An 18,971-nucleotide genomic window follows, 5' to 3' on the forward strand; every position below is an offset into this window, starting at 1 on the left:
GCAGAGCCCTGACTGGCCTTGCTTTGTGCAGGTGAATCCAGTGCTGTGCTTCAGGTGACAGCAAGTATCAGGGCTTCTAGAGACCTGCCTGTGTCCTACGTCATGGCTCTTCCGGGCTGGGTGTGGCGGATACCGTCCCTCTCGGCCGCTGAGGGAGATCTGGTGGGTCACCCTGCTCTGGGCTGCCCAGGACAGAGGAGCTACATGTAGGTGAAGCATTTTCTCTGCAGGGGCAGGGTGACCTGTTGCTCTTCCCATTGCAGCACTCACAGTTTCACATGTGCACATGCCTGTACTGGCACATACGTGCACATGTGTACAGGCACAGTGCTAGATGACAGAAGAGAATCAGTCATAAAGTTTCGACACATCCGTGCATGATGAGCTATTCCAGCCTTCTTCTTGGCTTTATGCTTCACCAGCAGTAAGCATCACAGGAGGGAAGCTGCACATCTGAATTCTGGCAGTCAGTGAAGGGTAAACTTTCAGAGCTGGTTCCTACTCTCTGTGCATCTCCCCAGGCTGCGGGGCTGGGCCTTGCCAAGCCTTTGCACCCTCTGGCAGGGCTGCAGGCTCTTGAGCTGGGCAGGTCTCAGCTGAACACGGAGCCAGCTCACGTGCACCCAGCGGCTCCGCTGCCGTCTCTGGGTGACTCCTCGGGTCTGAGCCTCCTGCCGCCGCGCTGCGCCATGTGTGCCAAGTCCTCTCCGTGCTGCCTGCTCTCCCTCTTGCCCAGGGAGCTGCAGTGCCCTTGCAGCCCCTTTTAATGTCCATGGAGGTGAGTTGAGCTCCCCTCCCTCCTGTCAGCATCGCAGGGCCCAGCCAAGACACGATGGAGGCCAGGGTCAGGGTCACTCCCTGTGGTCTGAGGGCTGGTGCCCTGGTCCCGGGTGTCCTGGGCGGTGGAAGCAGAGCACAGGTGCTGGGCTGCCTGCGATCTCCACGCTGTACTGTAGAGCTGGGCTTAACCATTGAATGTCTTCATGCTGCTGCCTCCCCACTGCAAGGCTCGAACTCCACAGCCCCACTATGACCTTTTAGATCTGAGCCTTGTGAGTTTTGATCTGCTCTCCCACCTCTTTCTCACATAAGAGTAAGAGCAGAGCAATACAGTAATAAATGTTGTGTGGGTGTTGGGACCCGCATTCATTGCCTCCTCTGCTCACCACATCCTACTATCAGCACAGTAATACTGATACAGTGGTGACGTCAGCTGCCATTTATCACTGTGTATTCCAATACACTACAGCTCTTGGTCGGCACAAGCAGGCTTTGCTCTTACTCAGAGCTGAGGAGATCCACCTGCTCCCCAGCAGTGTCTGCAGTCGCACAATGCTTTAACCAGGCCGGCCGTGGAAGAATTGGAGGGCTGAAATGGACAACTGAAAGGATGGGGCAAGGTAATGTCCATGTTTCCAACAATTTTCCCTGCTGCCAGTTTGTTACTTGATACCTGTGACTTCACTGTAAATCTTTCTAGAGCTGACGTGGCCCCTGTGCCCCTGCTGTCAGTGCAGCTGGCCTCTACCAGACAGCTAGAGAATCCTTCTGCTTCCCTCTTTGTGATTAGATGGCAGTGTACATTGATAATGAATTTTTTTCAAGAAGAAAGCTTGTTTTTTGCATATAACTGGTGGACTGAGGGACTTCCACTCTTTTTTCCTTTCATGTAGCTATGACATTTATTTCCTCATGCTTGGAAATGCCAGATTTCTTTTTATTTTACTTAAACTGAGTTCTTAGACTTTTTTGGTTTTTTGTGGAAATTTTATAAGTGCATACATTTCCTGGAGACACTTCAAACCACAAGCTTAAACTGCATCCATCTTTGGCAGCTTATAGCACCATATTTTCAGATCCTTAACAAAAATAATCCGCATAAATGTCTGTGTATTGGTCCTATTTCCTGTTCTCTGGTATATTAAAACCTTGTAGCACCATTTACATGTGCACATCTATATAGAATGGCTAATCAACTTTATTACTGTGCTCTCAGTACACTGCTCCCTAGGATACTACAGAGCTTGCAGCAATGGTACTTAGCAGCTGTACAACACTTGATATTTTATAAGAGTTAAGTAACTGTTTCAAGGGTGCATGAAGCTGTCTCGGAGCCCTCATTTCACAGAGAAATTAAAATGACGTGGTAGAAAGGACTTTTCTAATGCCAGACAGGGAATAAGTTCTTCCCTCCAAGTGAACATTCACATGAGCAGGGTGCTGACAGATAGAAGCGAGTGGGAAGGGTGTAATGAATGGAGGGGTGTAGGAAAGGTGGGGGTCTTAATCACAGACTGGGATTGAGGCTTGAAGAGGGCCTGACTGGAGGAAGGCTCTGCACAGGGGCTGCTGTACATCTCTGTGAAGTCATGAGGCCCTCCAGCCAGCAGAGACCAGAGACACTGCTGCAGAGGTGCATCTTTCCCAGCCCTTCACACATGTCCACGTCTTGTCATAACGACCTGGAGCACAGTCAGGAGGCCAGACACACACAGCATGGACACTTTCTATGGTGCTCTCAGAGTTAGCAATCCTTCCCCACACCTCCGAGGTAGGAGAATTGTGTAAGAAGCAAAGGGGATAAGCGTTGGGCTAATCTGTGGGCTCTGGCCGGGGTAGAGAGTTGGGGCAGTGGAGTTCCAAGTGAGGAAGTACTGTCTCCTTGCTTTGCCTGTTAACAGATCCTATGTCTGTCTTTTGCCACTGTGCTCTTATTCAGGAAGCTCCTTTCTAGATGACAACCTTACATATTAACCCCTTTCCAGTGTGTAATGGCAGCCTCTGATATTTCTGTAAGACATCCTCCCAGTGAGCTGATCGGGCTTGTTGCTGTGGTTTTTTCCTGTTCAGTCCTTTCTGTCCCATTGGATCAATGGTATTATTCTTTGAGCAGAGAAAGAAAAATAGGGAAGCCTTTTTAAAGAAACCACAGTCCAGTAGCTAAAAGCAGCAAAGACTTCCCTTGCATTGCTCTGTCCATTTAGGCAGGAATGGGGGTAAAACGAGGGAGCTACCGAAATGGACATGAATCACTGGGGGCACTGCCAGTTGGATTCTGAAACAAGCAGTGGGTCTGCAGAGCTCTGAGGGCCCAACCCTTCCTTCCTCTGCTGAAGAAGAGGCAGCAGGTTGCCTTTCTTGGCCTTACAGGGTGGCTGAGACTGTGGAGCGTGACAGTCACAAAGCGAAGTGACGCTGAGGGGCTGCAGTAGGGCGAGTGCTGGGCAGCACTAGTGTGTCCTGCAGCCGAGCGCCTGCTGGGTTACGGCAGCGAGAGAGCACGAAGGCTTGAGGAGCAGCAGCAGCCCTGGGGACTCTGCGCTCTCGGGGTGAGAACAGGCCCGTTTGGGCAGGTTGTTGGCCTGGTTGTTGTTGGACTGCACCACCAGAAGCAGTGGTAATGAAAATGGGTGTTATACAGGGAGAACCTGGAAGAGATTGGGACCAGAGGGGTCAAGAAAAGATGTTTCTTCAGGAAATGTGCCCTACAGAAGGAAGGACTGGAGTGTGGGGAAAGAGTTTCTGGCCGGTTGCTCACAGCAGGCAGGGGGGACTGTCAGGGTACCTGGGGCTCCTCGCTGAGCTGGAGCTTGTGCTTCATCTGCAGGATATGTCAGGCAGGAAAGGAGGGGCAGCAGCAGCATGGCTGCTCCCACCGCAGGGCATGAGGTGTCTGTGGCACCTCCTGAGCGAGCCGTGCTGATCTCATCTGGACAACCACATCTGTGCTGCTGTGAGAGCAAGTCTCTGAGCTCACACGGGGCTACAGGGGCTTTTTGGTGGCTGCTAAATTTATTTTGCTTTCATTATTTGAGTAAACCTGGGAAATTTTTAAACACCACAAATGTTTCCCAGGTGGGAGAGGCCTCACTGGCATTCTCTCTGCTAAGTGACTGTCTGGAGGCTTGCTGGTGGTGGGGAGGAGGCACAGGCACCCCATGACCTGGGTCCTGCACCTGGCTTGGGGCAGCCCCCAGTATCAACACAGGCTGGGGGTGAAGGGATGGGCAGCAGCTGTGACGAGAAGGACCTGGGGGTACTGGTGGGTGAAGATCTGGACATGAGCCAACAACATGTGCTCACAGCCCAGAAAGGCCCCGTGTGCTGGGCTGCACCCAGAGCAGGGTGGGCAGCAGGGCCAGGGGGGGGTTCTCCCCTCTGCTCCACTCTGTGAGACCCCCCTGCAGGGCTGGGTCCAGCTCTGGGGCACCAACAGCAGAAGGACACGGACCTGCTCGAGCGGGGCCAGAGGAGCCACAGAGATGCTGGGAGGGCTGGAGCACACCCTGTGAGGACAAGCTGGGGGAGTTGGGGGGTTCAGCTGGAGGAGAGAAGGCTGCGGGGAGATCTTAGAGCTTCCTCCTTAAAGGGGATTTATGAGAAAGATGAGGGGGGAATTTTTAACAGGGCCTGTTGCGATAGGACCGAGGTAACGGTTTTAAACTAAAAGAGGGTGGATTCAGACTAGATGTAGGGAAGACATTTTTACAATGAGGGTGATGAAACACTGGCACAGGTTGCCCAGAGAGGTGGTGGATGCCCCATCCCTGGAGGTTGGACGGGGCCTTGAGCGACCTGATCTAGTGGAAGATGTCCCTGCTCATGGAGGGGGTTGGACTAGAAGGCCTTTAAAGTCCCCTTCCAACCCAACCCAGTCTGTGATTGTCACCTGCACCAGGCCCTGCCAGGAGCTCTGGGTATCTTTAGGTGGCTGCAGCTTGCTTTCGCAGGTGCTGCTGTGCAGTCTAGCGCAGGGGCGTTGCAGAGCTCTGGGGCTCTGCAGAGACACTCCTGTGTGTCCAGACATTGACAGTGCTGCTGCTCTGTGGCACAGCATGTGGGCCTGCCCTGCTACCTCTTCATCCTTGCAACTTGCTGCTGACAGAAGTATGTTCCAAAAATAAAATAACAGGTTGCTTCTCCAAAGTCTTGTTCCCAGGCAGCCTAGCCCCTTTGGGAGTAGCTTGAGAAGAGAGAACCAAAATCTACTGGGTATCAACAGCCAATGCTCTGCAGGGAGCTCATTCTAAGTCTTTCTGTGCCCATCTAAGTGTTTCTGTAAAAGTTAAATACTGTGAAAACCCAGCCTTAATGTGTTATGTGTCTTGAGGCCTGGTCTTATAGCAGGAGCTGTGGGCTGAGCGGTCAGTTGTATGTGTGGTGGTTTGACCTTGGCTAAATGCCAGGTACCCACCAAGTCACTCTATCACTTCCCCACCCCTTCCTCCTTTTTTCTCAACAGGGCAAAGAGGGGAAAGAAAATAAGATATGTAAAAGACCCTAACCCTTGTGGGTAAAACAAAAGCAGTTTTAATATAAGCAAAGCAAAGGTCTGTGCGTGGAAGCAAAAAAAAAAAAAACAAAAAACCAAAAACCAGATTTATTCTCTACTTCCAATGAGGAAGTGATGTGGGGCCTTCTCAGGAGCAGGGCTCCAATATGCAGAGTGGTTGCCTCGGAGGACCAAGGGTGACGCCCCCTTCCCCCTTTCTCCCAGCTTTATACTGAGCAGATGTCACACGGTCTGGAATATCCCTTTGGTCAGTTGGGGTCAGATGTCCTGGCTGTGTCCGCTCCCAAGATCTTGATCACCCCATCCCACTGGGGCAAATGTTGGGAAGAGCCTTGGTGCTGTGTGAGCACCACTTGGCAGTAGCCACCACACCAGGCTGCTGCCAACACTCTGCCAGCTCCCAGCATAAACCACAGCACCATGGGGGCTGCTGTAGGGGAAAAAACAGTTCCAGCTCAGCCAGACCCAGTACAGTATGTGACGCTGTTTCCTCGTATTGTTGTAAACATCCTGCTGTCCTCTTCTCTGGAGCCTTTCCTGCAGGTTCTCTTCCCCAAACGGCATCAGGACAGCCTGTCCCTGAAATGAGTGCTGTACCTCATTCTCTTCTGTGCCACATGGGAGGCTGTAATTTTTTTGTCCGGGCTGCTTTCCTGTAGTCCCTCAACTAGATATTCCATGCTTATTTAACCATGGGTAAGCCAAATCACAGAATTGCCTAGGTTGGAACAGACCTTGAAGATCATCCAGTCCTTCTCACAAGCCTTGCTCATACAGACGCACTGTGACATTCAGACTCTATCTGATGAAGTTGCAGTACGGATGTTTAAGCCGCAGCAATGTCACTTCTAGTTGCAAGCCATTTCTAGTTGCAGGAAGCTGATGAAGAAAAAATGGGTTAGTGCTTAACCCAAGTGCCTTCCTGTTGCATGGAGAGACGAAGGCTGCAGTCACTTTGCTGCTTTCTCTGTGCACGTGCTGCTGGCAAGGAGCAGAGATTTCACTGACCTGGTTTATGGCCATTGGTCATCCCCACCTTAGCCTGTGGAGTAGATACAGGAGAGCTGCATTATTAGCGCAAATTAGGGACTTCTAGACATTTAAATGAAAGCAAGATTAATTCCACCTTAACCTTTAACATAAGAGTAGTTGACTGAGCTGAACTTTTAATTGGTTTGTTGTTTTTAAGTTTGTGGTTTGAGTTTTGTTTTTTTATTTTTTTCCCCAGGACATCCAATCAGAACCAACATGAGGAACAAATCGTGGCTCCAGAGTATTTCCTTCTTCCTTTTATTCCAGTACAGTAAGTTCCCAAATATCTCTTCTGGGCTGCACGCCCACAGGATTTAACTTGGTGACCATTGACACAGGCTCTGCTGAGATGTGGGTGGCAGGAGGCTGCCATGGGACAGCAAGCACAAGATCGGACACCAGGGGAGCAAGTTCCGTGGGATACTGAGTTATGGAAGAGTCTCTGTGGGCAGTGGAGGATGGACCCAAGAGGGTCACAGTGGAGCAGGGCTCAGCCAGGCTGCACACTGTGCAGGGGGAGTGCCTGCCCTGCATTGGAACATCTCCTGTTGATACTGGAGGATTTCCCACCCCCCCAAAAAAAGCACCTTTGCCATAGGAAAGGTTCCAGTGGCCAAGACCGGGATATCCCCAGGGCTTAGGGCTGCTGTTGGCAGGCCAGGGACAGTGGAGTGACCCGGCCTGAGCCCTCGTGCAGTCACACACATCATCCACCCCCGCCCCCCGCTGGCGCTGGCTCAGAGCCGCCTTCCTGCACAGACGAAGGCAGCGACATCAGCGTCTGCAGGGAACAGGGGCAAGCTTAGCATCTGACGTGCTGCTTCTAGGCAGAGCATTGGACCTGCTCCAAACCTAAATTAGCAGAAAAAATCAATTCAGTTATGTCTTCCTGCTGTACAGGACCACTGTGATGTCTGCCTGAATTTTGTGTAACACGAGCCAGGGAATTACCTGGGTTCAGTCTAGACCAAACTAGATCTTACTGTAAAAAAGATTTGGGCTTTGTTTCTGAAGTTGCCACAGGTGGACAATTCATCCTAGATCTAACTGGGTTTAGGACACTTAATTATTCCCTTCCAGTAAAAAGCTGTACTCCTCTTAATTTTGTTAACAGATTCTTGCTCAGAGATACGCTTGCAGCTTACCAGCTACCAGTACCATTTGACTGATTAACATAACAGCATAGAAGAATGCTGATTAGCAGTGCTTATTAATACTTGCTGACCTCTGTAAAGGAAAGCGAGGGGTTTATAGCTGCGTTTTTGTAGGAGTGTAAGTTTAGGCTAAGGGAGAAAAAGTACGTTGTTCAGGATGCTGGAACAAACAGTGCTTGTACCAGGGCCTTCAGAAGAGCCTACTGAGGGCTCAAAATGAAAAGTTAAAGCTTATTGAAAATTTTAGAACAAAATTATGAAGTCAGTGTAAAGTGAAAAAGTCAAAATGAAACAAAGTGACAACCACATAATTTGAATCACAGTTTAATAAAGCATATGTACACCCTTGGGGCCAGTCTGTCACAAGCATCCCCAAATTTCTTCTGTCACCATCCTGACATTCTTCGCAGGGGGTCTCATACACAAATCTGAGTGCTGCTCAGAGCTCACATAGGAAGAGCAGCATGCAACAGGGCTAGGAAGAAACTTTTGTGATGAGTGAAGCTGGTGGGAAAAGTTGGACTTTGTTTTCCTTTGAATGTACTCTGACCCAGTATTGGGCTGCACCTCCCCTGCACATGTCCGCTGTGCATTGTGACTGTAGATGCAGAGACACTTGTTTGTGAGAACTCTCGTTTGATCTGGAGGGTGGAACAAATATTTCTGGTCCACCAATGCACACGTTGCCTGCATTCCATGTTGACTGTTCTTTGCATACAGCATCCTCTTTAACTGTAAAATCAGGCATTGTGGTTACTGAGCTGATCACGTAGGCCTACTTTCATCTTATGCAAACAGCTCTTCTGAAGACAAAGCATGTTCAACCAAGGGAAGGTAGGGAGCAGGGAGTGCACCTTCTCTAACCAGGCAAGCAGCAGAATGGCAAAGGGAGGGGGACTCCTGTCCTGGTTAGCATCAGAGGATCTGGGTGCCTGATGTCTGTCAGGTAACGTGTTCCCATCCTGCTGGGGCAGCCCTGATGGCAGGGGGATGTAACAGCCTTGATCTTCCCCTAGATGATGGCAATTTTATTCCCATCAAAAGGGGTGATAATGTACATGTAAGAGATGAATGATCACTGTGGTGGCCATGGTTTGCACTGGCATGGCACGCTCTACCTCCTGCAGGCTTTTCCTCACTCAGTTATTCCTGGTGTAGTAACGGTGGCTCTCGTGAGCCCAAGGTGCTCTCAGGAGAGTGCTCCCCAATGCAGGTGCTTCTCACTGTGCTGCCATCTCCCCTGCCTTGAGATCCAGAGGGATAACTGAAGTGTGCTCGCGTAGAACAGCGGTGCTTTTCCTACAGCATGTGTCAGATACTGATATGAGAGCAGAGCTCCTGCAGAACAATTAGAAGAGTGTAAATGCTGCTTAGTGACCACTCTCAAATTAGCTAATTTTCTTAATGACCAGTGTAAGTTCTACAGTTGGCTCTCAGGTTCTCTTTAGAAGTCTGTTTCAGTTCAAGTGATTAATAAATTGTGCCTATCACTTTAGTACCAGAATGATTTATAGAAATTATAGTAACTACAAATTTGCAATATTTTTTTTGCCAAAATTCCATTAAAAGCATATTCTGAGCATCTGGAGCTGAACATGAAAAATGTTGATGCTGCAGATATGAAAATAGTAAGCAGAGAGAAGGGTAAAGAGAGAATTACTGAAATGTCAGTTTTTAAAAATGTGTAAAGTGCCATGTAGATGTGATGTAATGAGAACTAGACTAGCAAAGAACAGTACTCAATTTAGGAAGTGGTATTGTTAAAATGTTTGAATATGCTACTGTTTCCAGCTGGGTAATGATGCCTCTTTTATGTGCTACATAAGATGGGACTCTTGCAGAAATAATCTGTGACTCTGCTGTAGTAACTGTATAAAAGCAAACAGAGATAGATTCGAAAATTCAGTCATAATTTGGGTATTTCCTGCTATTTTGGCATGCTATTTGCTGCCACAGCTTTTTTTTAATAGGTTTTTGTTTGACACGTACCTTGCTGTAGAGATGGAACACATCTTATGCTCCAAGACTGAGGAGTTTCGGGGGGGCTGGCACAGAGTGGCCTGTTCCTTCAGATTTGGAGGGAGCCCTGAGGACTGTCTGTGTGGGTATAAAAATTATGTTTTCTCTTCCAAACCTACAGGTACATGTTGTGAAAACCTCACTTGTTTTGTGGACTATGTACAGACCCTGTCCTGTATCCTGAGACATGATTTGGGTGCCAGGTCATACAACCTCACTGCAACATGGTACGTCCCAGCCGGTTGCGCACGGCGTGTCAGCAGAGCTCCAGACGTGGCCACAGCACCGTGGTGTCCTTCTGCCCTCTTTGTTAGGCGCATTCTTGTTCTTGCTGCCACTCTGGTTTTTACTGGTACTTCGTACTCGTTACCAGCTGGCTTCTCCCCCAGCAAAGCATCCCTGGTTCCTGTGTGTGCAGACAGTGCTGCTGCCCGCTGCCTGCCACACTGACTCTGGCCTCCTTGGCGTCATTTTCTGTCCTCGCCCTCTCTGCTGTTAACCGTGGACTTTCACTCGTGTGTGCTGGCAGGCTTCACGCAGCTCGTACAAGCCCCGTATGGTGCTGTTTGGCACCAGCAAGGAAGTGAGTGCAGCCCTGGGCCGTGCAGCCCTGGTGAGAACCTTTCATTTCCACAAACACTTCAGCATCACTTTCCCACTTCTCTCAAAGATGCTAAGCTGAGCAAATAGAAGGGAAAAAAATAATCTGTCGAAGTTCAAAGATAAATTTCTGTTTGGACATGTTGCCTCTTTTCTTATTAATCTCTATGTCTGGTGGTTCAGCAACAGATTAGTCCAGCTACAGCATGTGGTGGATGTGGACTTGCTTGTCTGTTTTTTGATGGTTTTAGGGTTCCTGAGGAAGAACCAGAAAATACTGTGGCTGCCTGCAGACTCCTGCGATTGTCCGGGAACAGCAGTCACACACAGTACGTGTGCACTGTGGACATGACTGGACTCCTGGCAGATACCAAAGTCCAGGTGGATGTTACAGAGGTGGCTGATGGGCAGCACGTGATTTCCAAAGGCTTTTATATGGCAGAGAACAGTAAGTACAAAAATGGTGGATTTCATAAATCCTGTCTGACCTTATGTCTATCTGCTAGGGCAGTCTGGGCAAGGAGTGAGCGTGGAAGCTGAGGGGGCTCTGTTTGGCGTGCACTTGTCTGCACAGAGCACTGTGCTCTTCTTGCTGCTATTGCAAACTACAGAAACATTTATGCTTGAGGATGGTTAGAGTTCACTTGGCCCCAGTCTTTTCATGGGGAAATTCCTTTTTCCCATGTAGTAGGAGGTGATAAATTTCCACCTTAGACTAGTCTCATACCTACCCTATGCAAGTGTTTGTTCTCGGTTAGAATTGAAAGGGCAGGAGGAATTGCTTTAATTGCAAATGCCACAGATGGCCTCACAGGAGTCTCCAGAGGCTCTGGCAGTGAACCCTGAACCAACATGACATTATTATGGGTGGCACAAGGTGTCCCAGACACAGTAGAGGCGGCACTTCTGCTTTCTGGGGCAGTTCCTCACCATCTCTCCTGCTGACAGGAAGACCAGGTGCAATCATGTAGCTGACTCAGTGGAGTGCTGTTGTGTTCCAAGTTGTGCAGCACACTGAAGAAAAGGGGTGGTTAGCCAGGTACCGTCCTGGTGTATGAGAAAGGATATTTCTACTTGGATTCTTCAGATGTTACATGAGAACTGTCATCTTTTTGACAAATGCCACAGCATTTCAGGACCGCCCTTTGCCCCCCCCCCAACAGACTACATATAGGGTGGTGGTGCTTTGCATGTCTCCTGGATGTCCCCGTACAGAAGCATCACAGAGCAGTGCTGGAGTCTGTGCATGTTTTCCATATCTGAAAACACCCTGCAGGGCACATGAAACTTGCCTTTTAGGCACTTACAGCACGGGGATCTGCACTGGGTTTAGGCAGTGTCCACTACACTCAACTTTTCCTGATGCCCCTGTTGCATTGAAGGGTATTTCCCTAATTGTGTAAGCGACCATGACTATGCAGAGTCCTCCTACATCCTGAGAAGAACAAGGTGCCTGACTCTTTACATCTTCCAGGAGATATTAGCCCTTTGTGCTATCCTCTCCTGCTCCTTAGTTGACAAGGAGGTTCAGAGACAGGCAGAGGCACATTCAGGGCAATGGGGGCCTGACTTCACTACACTGCAGAGGTGTGAGGTTCTGTGCATGGCTCAGGACTGCTCAACCTGAGAGACAGAAATGTTGTGGATGTTGCCCTGTGTAGGAGGGCCCACCCTTGCCAGGGCAGTTTTGCTCCCTACTCACTCTGCATTGCTGATACCATGCTGGGCCACCTCCTGTCTGCAGTAATGTTATGAAGGTTAACACCATCCTGTCTTCCAGTCAAACCACAGCCTCCGTTCAATCTGACCGCTGTGTTCTCGGAGGGTTACAATATTTCTTGGAAAACCATCTACCAGGACTCTTCTTTCTACTTTTTGAATGAGGAGCTGGAATACCAGCTGCATTATAAGAGAAGGACCGACACCTGGGAGGTAAGTGAGATCTCAGTTTACCATCAAGTAGGATGTATCAGCAAAGAGGAGGCCAGCACAACCAGGACAGGAGTGCTGCTGTGGAAGAGGGGTTGTTATGGTTTAGAAAAGGTGCCTCTATTTGCTTGCTTGAACTGAAAACAGGCAAAACTGAAAAAATAGAGAAGCAGAAGCTGTTTGAGAAGTACTAGATCCTGTGGGGAAGGCTGATAGTTCACGTGCTTCTCATGCTGTCCTGCATGGAAGGATCCCCCAGGGCCCCGTGCAGCTGCTAACCAGCCAGAGCGTGGCCCTGCAGACACAACATGAAAGCAGAGGAGATTACTTTGCAGGGCTCCTCACTGTGGAGCAGAGAGGGTAAGGTGGGAGCAGTCACTCCAGCCCTGAATGTTTGGTGTTTCATGGCTCACAGACTCGGAAGATGAAAGCTGTTCACGAAGATAAACGGACACTGCTGATCCTGCCATGGGAACTCCAGGCAAACACTGAGTACGAGTTTCAAGTGAGAGCCAGACCCCGAGAAGACACTGGCTACTGTGGGTTTTGGAGTGAGTGGAGTTCTTCGCTGACGTTGAAAACCAGCCCTGCCGGTACACACTACCAGCTCTCCTTGCTGTTCCAGTTGATCCAGAGTCAAATCTGATTAATTAGAACAAATTCAAAATAGTCCAGTAACAACAGGCATGTTTGTCTTGCTGAGTAAGGAACCCTGGGCCTGGGCTGATACACGCTGTCTGTATGGACCCCCCTGCGCTGCAAAGCCCGTTACAGCACGGCCTGTGGCAGGAGGGTTTGGTGGCGTTGGCTGTGGGTTTGGGTGCCACAGCAGCAGTGCAGCCTCAGCTTCCTTCCAGTGCCCAGGGTCCTGCCTGCCCCTTTCAGAAATGTGGGAGATTGAGTAGAGGTGCCTCCACTCCTGGGACTTAGTATTGCCTTCACCTGAGGGGAGGGAGGATCCTGCTCTCGGGGCTATGGTCTGTGTCTGGACTCTGATGTTTGGTCGTGCTGGCCACAGGTGTTCCATTTGGTAGCCACCGCTCCCACTCCACAGGGAGTGCACAGTACCTTATGCACAGAAGTACGCTGGTGCTTGTCATGGTGGAACAGAGGCTGTGAAATCAGGGAGTCTTTGTGCAAAGAGCAGGGCAGGGTGACAGTGGTCAATGTCAGCAGCATGTGCTGAACCTCCCTGCTCTCGCTGATCTGCGGCTCAGACCGAAGTATGATGTGGTGCTGTAGCAGCAGGGCCAGGCCCCAGCTGCTAGGGGTTATCTGAGTTCTGGGTCTCCAGGGTTCTCCTTTCCCTTGCAGGCAGAGAGCAGCCAACAAGCATTCATCTAGTCAACACACTTTTTTTCACTTGTCACTAGCCAGCTGCCCTCTCTTTTCACTTCATGGATTATCTGTTGATGTGTCCCTAAACCAGGAGTCGGAAACACCAGGGCTCTTTGTAGCAGGGACCTGTCCTGCCCCAAACACGTTGGCTGTCAGCCTGCAGCACAGCCAGGCCATAGGCCAGCTGATGCACAGCTCCTCTCATTGATGCACTCTCCTCTGAGCATCCTCAGTCAGAGCTCGTATCTGGAGTGCCGAGCCCCAGGTGACGGCCTCAGTGTCCCTAAGAGAAAGTCTGGGGCAGAAATTGAGGGGGTGTCCTCACCATCTCCTGCTTATTGACCAGGGTAGAAATGCAATATGAGCCTGAATGACTCTGTCTCCTTTCTCCAGCAGTGACACAGACAGCAGGCATGGGATGGCTGCTGCTGTTTGGTGTTGTCGTGGCAATCACTGCCTCAATTACAACCTTCCTGGCCAAACAGCGGAGGTAAGAATGTTTCAGAGGATGGTGTAAACGCTCCTATTCTGCCTTGCTAAATATGGGGTGTTCACATGCAGTCTTCTCTGTGTCTTGTATATCCGTGCACAGCGCAGCTGCGGGGCTGTGAGGGCCCGCAGAGCGTCCCCAGCTGTGCACAGCCACGAGCACTGCTCTCTGGGGCTCTGCTGCCCTTCGTCTGCTTGGGACAGACAGCAGCACGGGGGGACTGTGCGGGGCCACCCTGCCCCAGGGCTGCTCTCTCAGTCCTCCTGTGCTCACAGCTGGGATGGGAGCCATAGCTGGGGCTGGCCGGCCCCTTTCCAAAGCTGGCACAGGCTCCTCAGCACTGGCTGGGGGCCTCCCTCCTTTCTGGAGGGGTGGGGTGGGCACTGGCACGGGACAGGCCGGTGGGCACTGGCACGGGACAGGCCGCTGGGCTGGCACAGCCACCGGGCCATGGGAGCAGCACACGGGGCAGAGCTCTGAGCCAGCCCAGCCTGAGGGGAGCGTGCATTTCCCACACTTGGTGTTTTTCCAGGAAGGAAACGACTGGAGCCTCTTTCCTTGGCAGGAATATTGTGTGCGCAGGTCCGGACGGTCACTGAGGCCCCACCTCCATGAACTTGTGAGGCCAGTGAGGCTGGGCAGGTGCTTTCAGCTGCTTGAACTGGATCTGGAGATGCCTTGCTTTGCATCTGTAATGTGCATGTAAACACAAAGACTTTCTCTTTTCTTTTCCAGCTTGTGGAAGAAGATGGCTTGCATCCCAGACCCTGCTCCCTTTTTCAAACCTCTTTACCTGGTTCACAATGGAGATTTCAAGGTACATAAATAGGTTACACAAGCAAGTGGAGCACATGACAAAGTTAAACTAAAAGGCACATCATGCTGTCCTGGGCAAGAAGTTTTCATTAGGGCAGTGGGAGGGGGGATTTATCTCAAGGGAATGCCAAATGGCTCCACATATAAGGACCAGCGCTCGCCAGTGTCTGTTCCATGCATGAAGGCCTTTGTCACGTCCATGCTGCTTATTCCCTGTAGGTGCTGTCTCAGTGGGTGAGCTGAGCTGTGATCTGTGAAGCCTGGAAATCTGAAGGGAGTGGACAAAGGGATACCAGGACAGTAACTGGGGTTTTTCCAAAGCTCCAGTCCCATGCTGCCATCAAGGCCACGGAGCAGACTTCATTGTAGAGCCAGATCTCCCAGTCCAGCCTCTGCAGTGACACAAGCTCAACATTAAGCCTCGCAGTCCTCTTTTCAGAGTCACTCATACAGGCAATAGCTATGCATATCATCCTGGAAAGGTGGCTAGAGCCCTGGGGACAGATAACTGCTGCCTCCCTGTGAAGGAAGTGTCTTTGAGTAACTTTGCCCAGCCCTCCAAAATTCTCTTCTCTTTTAACACCAGCCAAACTCGCTCATGTGACAAAATGGTTTGTGAAGGCTGCAGGGTTTGCTGGAGTTCTTAGGGTATAAAAGTAAAAGAATATTGAACATGCATAAATAACGGTTGTATTAAGCCGGAGGGCAACTCACAATGTTGTTATCAAACTGTAAAAGCACTGGCATGTGAGTGCAGACATCACTGCCTCTTTCTGAACAGGTTCCTGCTGTTACAGCAGCACTCATCAGAGACACATCAGTGTCTGCTTTTTGTTTCTGCTTTTTTCTTAGACCCTCTGGGAGAGGGACACCAGCTGGGCCCTTATGATCTTCCTGTACTTTCCCACTGCTGCAGGGTTGGTGTTTGTGATTAGGTTAAGCAAGGGGTCTTGGATGGGTGTCGTTCAGGCTGTCTCCCTTCCTTCCTGCCTTCCTCTTTCAGCCCTGCTGTGGCTTCCTGTGTCTGCACCAGCGGGGGACTTGCGTCCTCTTGTGTGGCACTGGCTGCTCTCGGGGAAAGTAGCCAGGACCAGGTGGACTCAGTGTGGGAACTCCTGAGATTCATGGGCTGGTGCTCACAGTGGAAGTGTTGAGCGCCCTGCATGCCGAGCACCACGCTCCTCTCGGGGTGAATCCGTGGGGTTCTCTGTTCTGTGGGAATTACATTCTTGCTAGTTTCTAGTTAGGCTGTTCAGTGCTGCTGGGAGGGGAATGAGCCTCAGTTGCTACACCTGAGTTACTTCGTGCAGATTGAAGCAGCAGTTGCCCACACAGCCCCAGCACGGGGATGCGGTGACATCACTAATATGGGAACAGACACGTCATTTTCAGCTGACAAGAAACCAATTGATGTGGGGCTCATTCAACTGCATCCTGCCTGCATCAAAGCAACAGGTTCAGTTATGTCCTGGATTGGGTAGGAAGCAGTAAAACCTTTAGAGGAAAAGTTAAGGCATAAAAAGAGAAGGGAAAGCAGAGGAACGTTGTTTACTCTTGTGTTTACGTGGGTCCTTAGATTCATGTTGGGTGAGAATTTGCAAAGAACTGTCAGAAGGAAATAAGAAATACTATGCCCGTTCAGTTCTAAGAAAGGGATTTCCTGCTGTTTCTTCAAATAGCTTTTTTAACCTTAGGTGCCTTTCTGTCCATTACAGCTTTAGTAATAAGATCTTTGTTGCTTAGGTTAAAAAGAAATTAAAATAGACATGGTGCTTCCTACTGTAATGAAGATTTTTCCATGCTCTGTGTCAGAGGGTAATAAGCTGTACCAGGATGTTTTTTTCCCCAAGTGCTTTGCTCATGTCTAGATATGCTGAGTGCCATTTGGGGCAGGAGGCTGGTACGATTAAGGCAGTCTGACAGCTGTGGCAATGCCCAGCTCTCACGCTGCACTGTCAGAAGCCTTCACAGTGTTTATGAAGCTCAGTGTTGTTGCCTACTTCATACGCAGCAGAACGTGGTGCACATAGAAGAGCCTTGACGCAGCTCAGCGATTAGGCAAGTGTTGGGACAGGGAGCAGAGCCAGGTCTTGAGCCTGTGTTGTGCCCAGCCTCTGGACTGCAGAATCCTTTGGTAGGACTTACCTGCATTCCTTAGTGGCACGTGCCAAAAGTTCGCCGAGATCTGAGTGTCTGATTCAGTGACTTCTCCAAAAAGAACAGAAACTTTTTTACTTTGTTCTTAGATCAGAGAAACCCAGAGGTGCTTTTACTCCCAGCTGTAACTGAATGCAAGGGGACTGTGATCTAGAGATAATGCATGGCACAGGGCAGAAGTGATACAGGGGGGCAGGATTCAATGTGTGGCCCTGATGGTCGTGAGTGAGCACTACCTGCAGCAGGCAGGTCCCCGTCCCCTGCCTACCACTGCCTCCTTCTTGTCACTGTGGGAGAAACGGTTGGTCTGGGGCATGGCTGCACAACAGAAGATCAGGAGTAACCTTCCCCTGACCCCCTTCCCAGGGAACTGAGGCGAGGGAAGTGCAGGGCTATGTGTGTGCTGGGTGCAGGTGCAGCACGCGGGGAGAACCTGACTGTCCTCTCAAAGCAGTGCCCAGGACAGGAGGGCAGGGGAGACAGGCTGGGCTGGGTGGGACCTCTGGCTGATGCACAGAGGAATGCTGCTGTGGGCAGTGGAGTTCCCTGCAGCATAGAGAAAACTGAAAAGCCATGAAAACCTCTCAAAGCTAATTGTTTTCAATTACCTGAGTCGATTCTCTGGCAGCTGCCTGAGCCTGGTAATAACAGCATCTCATACCCTGCTATTTATGATGAGTCAGTGATTTTAGAGTTTGACTTTGCCTCTAAAAGCTTAAGAACTTTGGTCATTTCTGTGGAACTCTAACCTGATGATCCTGACCTTTCTCTCCCTGTATGTCCTTTTATGCAGAAGTGGGTTGGTGCATCCCATACAAAAATGACCCTTGATTTCTTTGAATGGGGAATAGTCCTTCCAGAAGTCCTAGAAGTTTACACCATGCATCCTTCCAACAGCACCTCACGGGAGGAGCTGTATGAGCTGAGAAAAGATCTGCCTTGCAAGCCCTGCGTGTCTTGCGTGACTGCCCCAGGCCAGGACAGCCAGTCCCTACTGTCTAGTGTGAACAGCAACAGTGGGGCTCAGGACCAGTCATACGGGCACTTGTCCATCGATACCGTGACTGTGGCTGATGAATTTACACCTTGTAACTGCCAGTGCAACTGCAACCGTGTCTACAGGGGTCATGGGCATGCCAGCAAGGAAGACAGCAGTGCTGGAGAAACTGGTTACCCCAAGGTTAACATCGATGATGAAGATGGAAAGATATCCAGTGATTTGGACCCGGCTGACCTGAGCACACAGGACAAAATACTTGCTTCAGGGTCTGTGTCCACAGACCACCTGAGGAGTACGAGTGTCCCAGCCCGCCAGCAAGTAGAAAGGGCTTTGGAAGGAGGGATGGGGAGCATCCTAGAAGCCCTTTGCTTGCAGCCTAATCAGTGGGATTTGGAAAATCCAGGCTCTCTGCCTTCTCCTGATGGTGAAAGTGTTTCCTACAGTGAAGGCTCCTGTGACTTCTTCCCTCAGACTGCAAGACCTGGTGATAGCTACCCTATGATCTGCGTAGATTTGGACACTATTGACAGTGGCTTTGTGGACTTGGACTGTGGGAGTCCCGTTGACTGTGAATTTGAGCAAAACAGTCAGACCAACTGTGAGCCCATCCCTCTTGAGCAGGAGGGGGAGGACTTTCCACGGAGCTACGTCAAGCAGTGGGTCTCCTGTCGCGCTGACAGCCCTGTCGCTGGGGGACAGACAAACTAGGAACTTGATGTTGCCTTGCGCAGTGTAGGGCCTTTTCCATACTGTGCCAGGAGTGTTAACAAAATTCAGAAAAGAAAGTTTACTTTGTGCAAGCACTGAAAACTGTTAGGTCCATAGAAATATATGCCTATTTCTATTGCCACTTATTCTGTTAATGTCTCAAATGTGATGTGATTGACTACTTTTTTTTTTTTTTTAAGAGTCCTAGGTCAAACCCCCTTATAAGGCAGGAAAAGCAACTGTACCTTGAAAATTACCCTTTAGCTTATGTAGATGTGCAAATTTTTTTGACAGTAGCCTTATAAAGAGTACAACACTTTTAAATTATTTTCCCTGGTACTCTCACAGGACTTGAGAGTTTGGATGTACATGGAATCTTAGAAGCATAACCCATGGCAAGCGTGTTTGTTACATTAAAGTTCCCCTATTCCCAAA

General features: G+C 50.0%; 1 protein-coding gene across 5 annotated transcripts in view; it reads left to right on the plus strand.

The window, feature by feature from the left end:
- IL21R (interleukin 21 receptor) overlaps nt 1–18,971 on the plus strand; it is a 26,503-nt gene extending 7,532 nt beyond the window's left edge. For 3 of the 5 annotated variants that reach the window (XM_026859398.1, XM_026859396.1, XM_026859397.1), the window contains 8 exons: nt 6,522–6,596; nt 9,620–9,725; nt 10,350–10,546; nt 11,879–12,030; nt 12,443–12,620; nt 13,759–13,855; nt 14,591–14,672; nt 17,622–18,971. In XM_026859398.1, coding sequence (XP_026715199.1) covers nt 6,542–6,596; nt 9,620–9,725; nt 10,350–10,546; nt 11,879–12,030; nt 12,443–12,620; nt 13,759–13,855; nt 14,591–14,672; nt 17,622–18,536 — 1,782 coding nt within the window. In that variant the 5' untranslated portion in view covers nt 6,522–6,541 and the 3' untranslated portion in view covers nt 18,537–18,971. Of the gene's footprint in view, nt 1–993; nt 1,401–5,778; nt 5,990–6,521; nt 6,597–9,619; nt 9,726–10,349; nt 10,547–11,878; nt 12,031–12,442; nt 12,621–13,758; nt 13,856–14,590; nt 14,673–17,621 lie in introns of those variants that run through there. The other 2 variants (XM_026859394.1, XM_026859395.1) reach the window with 2 other exon arrangements.

Source organism: Athene cunicularia, assembly GCF_003259725.1.
Source record: "Athene cunicularia isolate RWA chromosome 14 unlocalized genomic scaffold, athCun1 chr14_part2, whole genome shotgun sequence".
In the NCBI taxonomy this organism is placed as follows: Eukaryota; Metazoa; Chordata; class Aves; order Strigiformes; family Strigidae; genus Athene; species Athene cunicularia.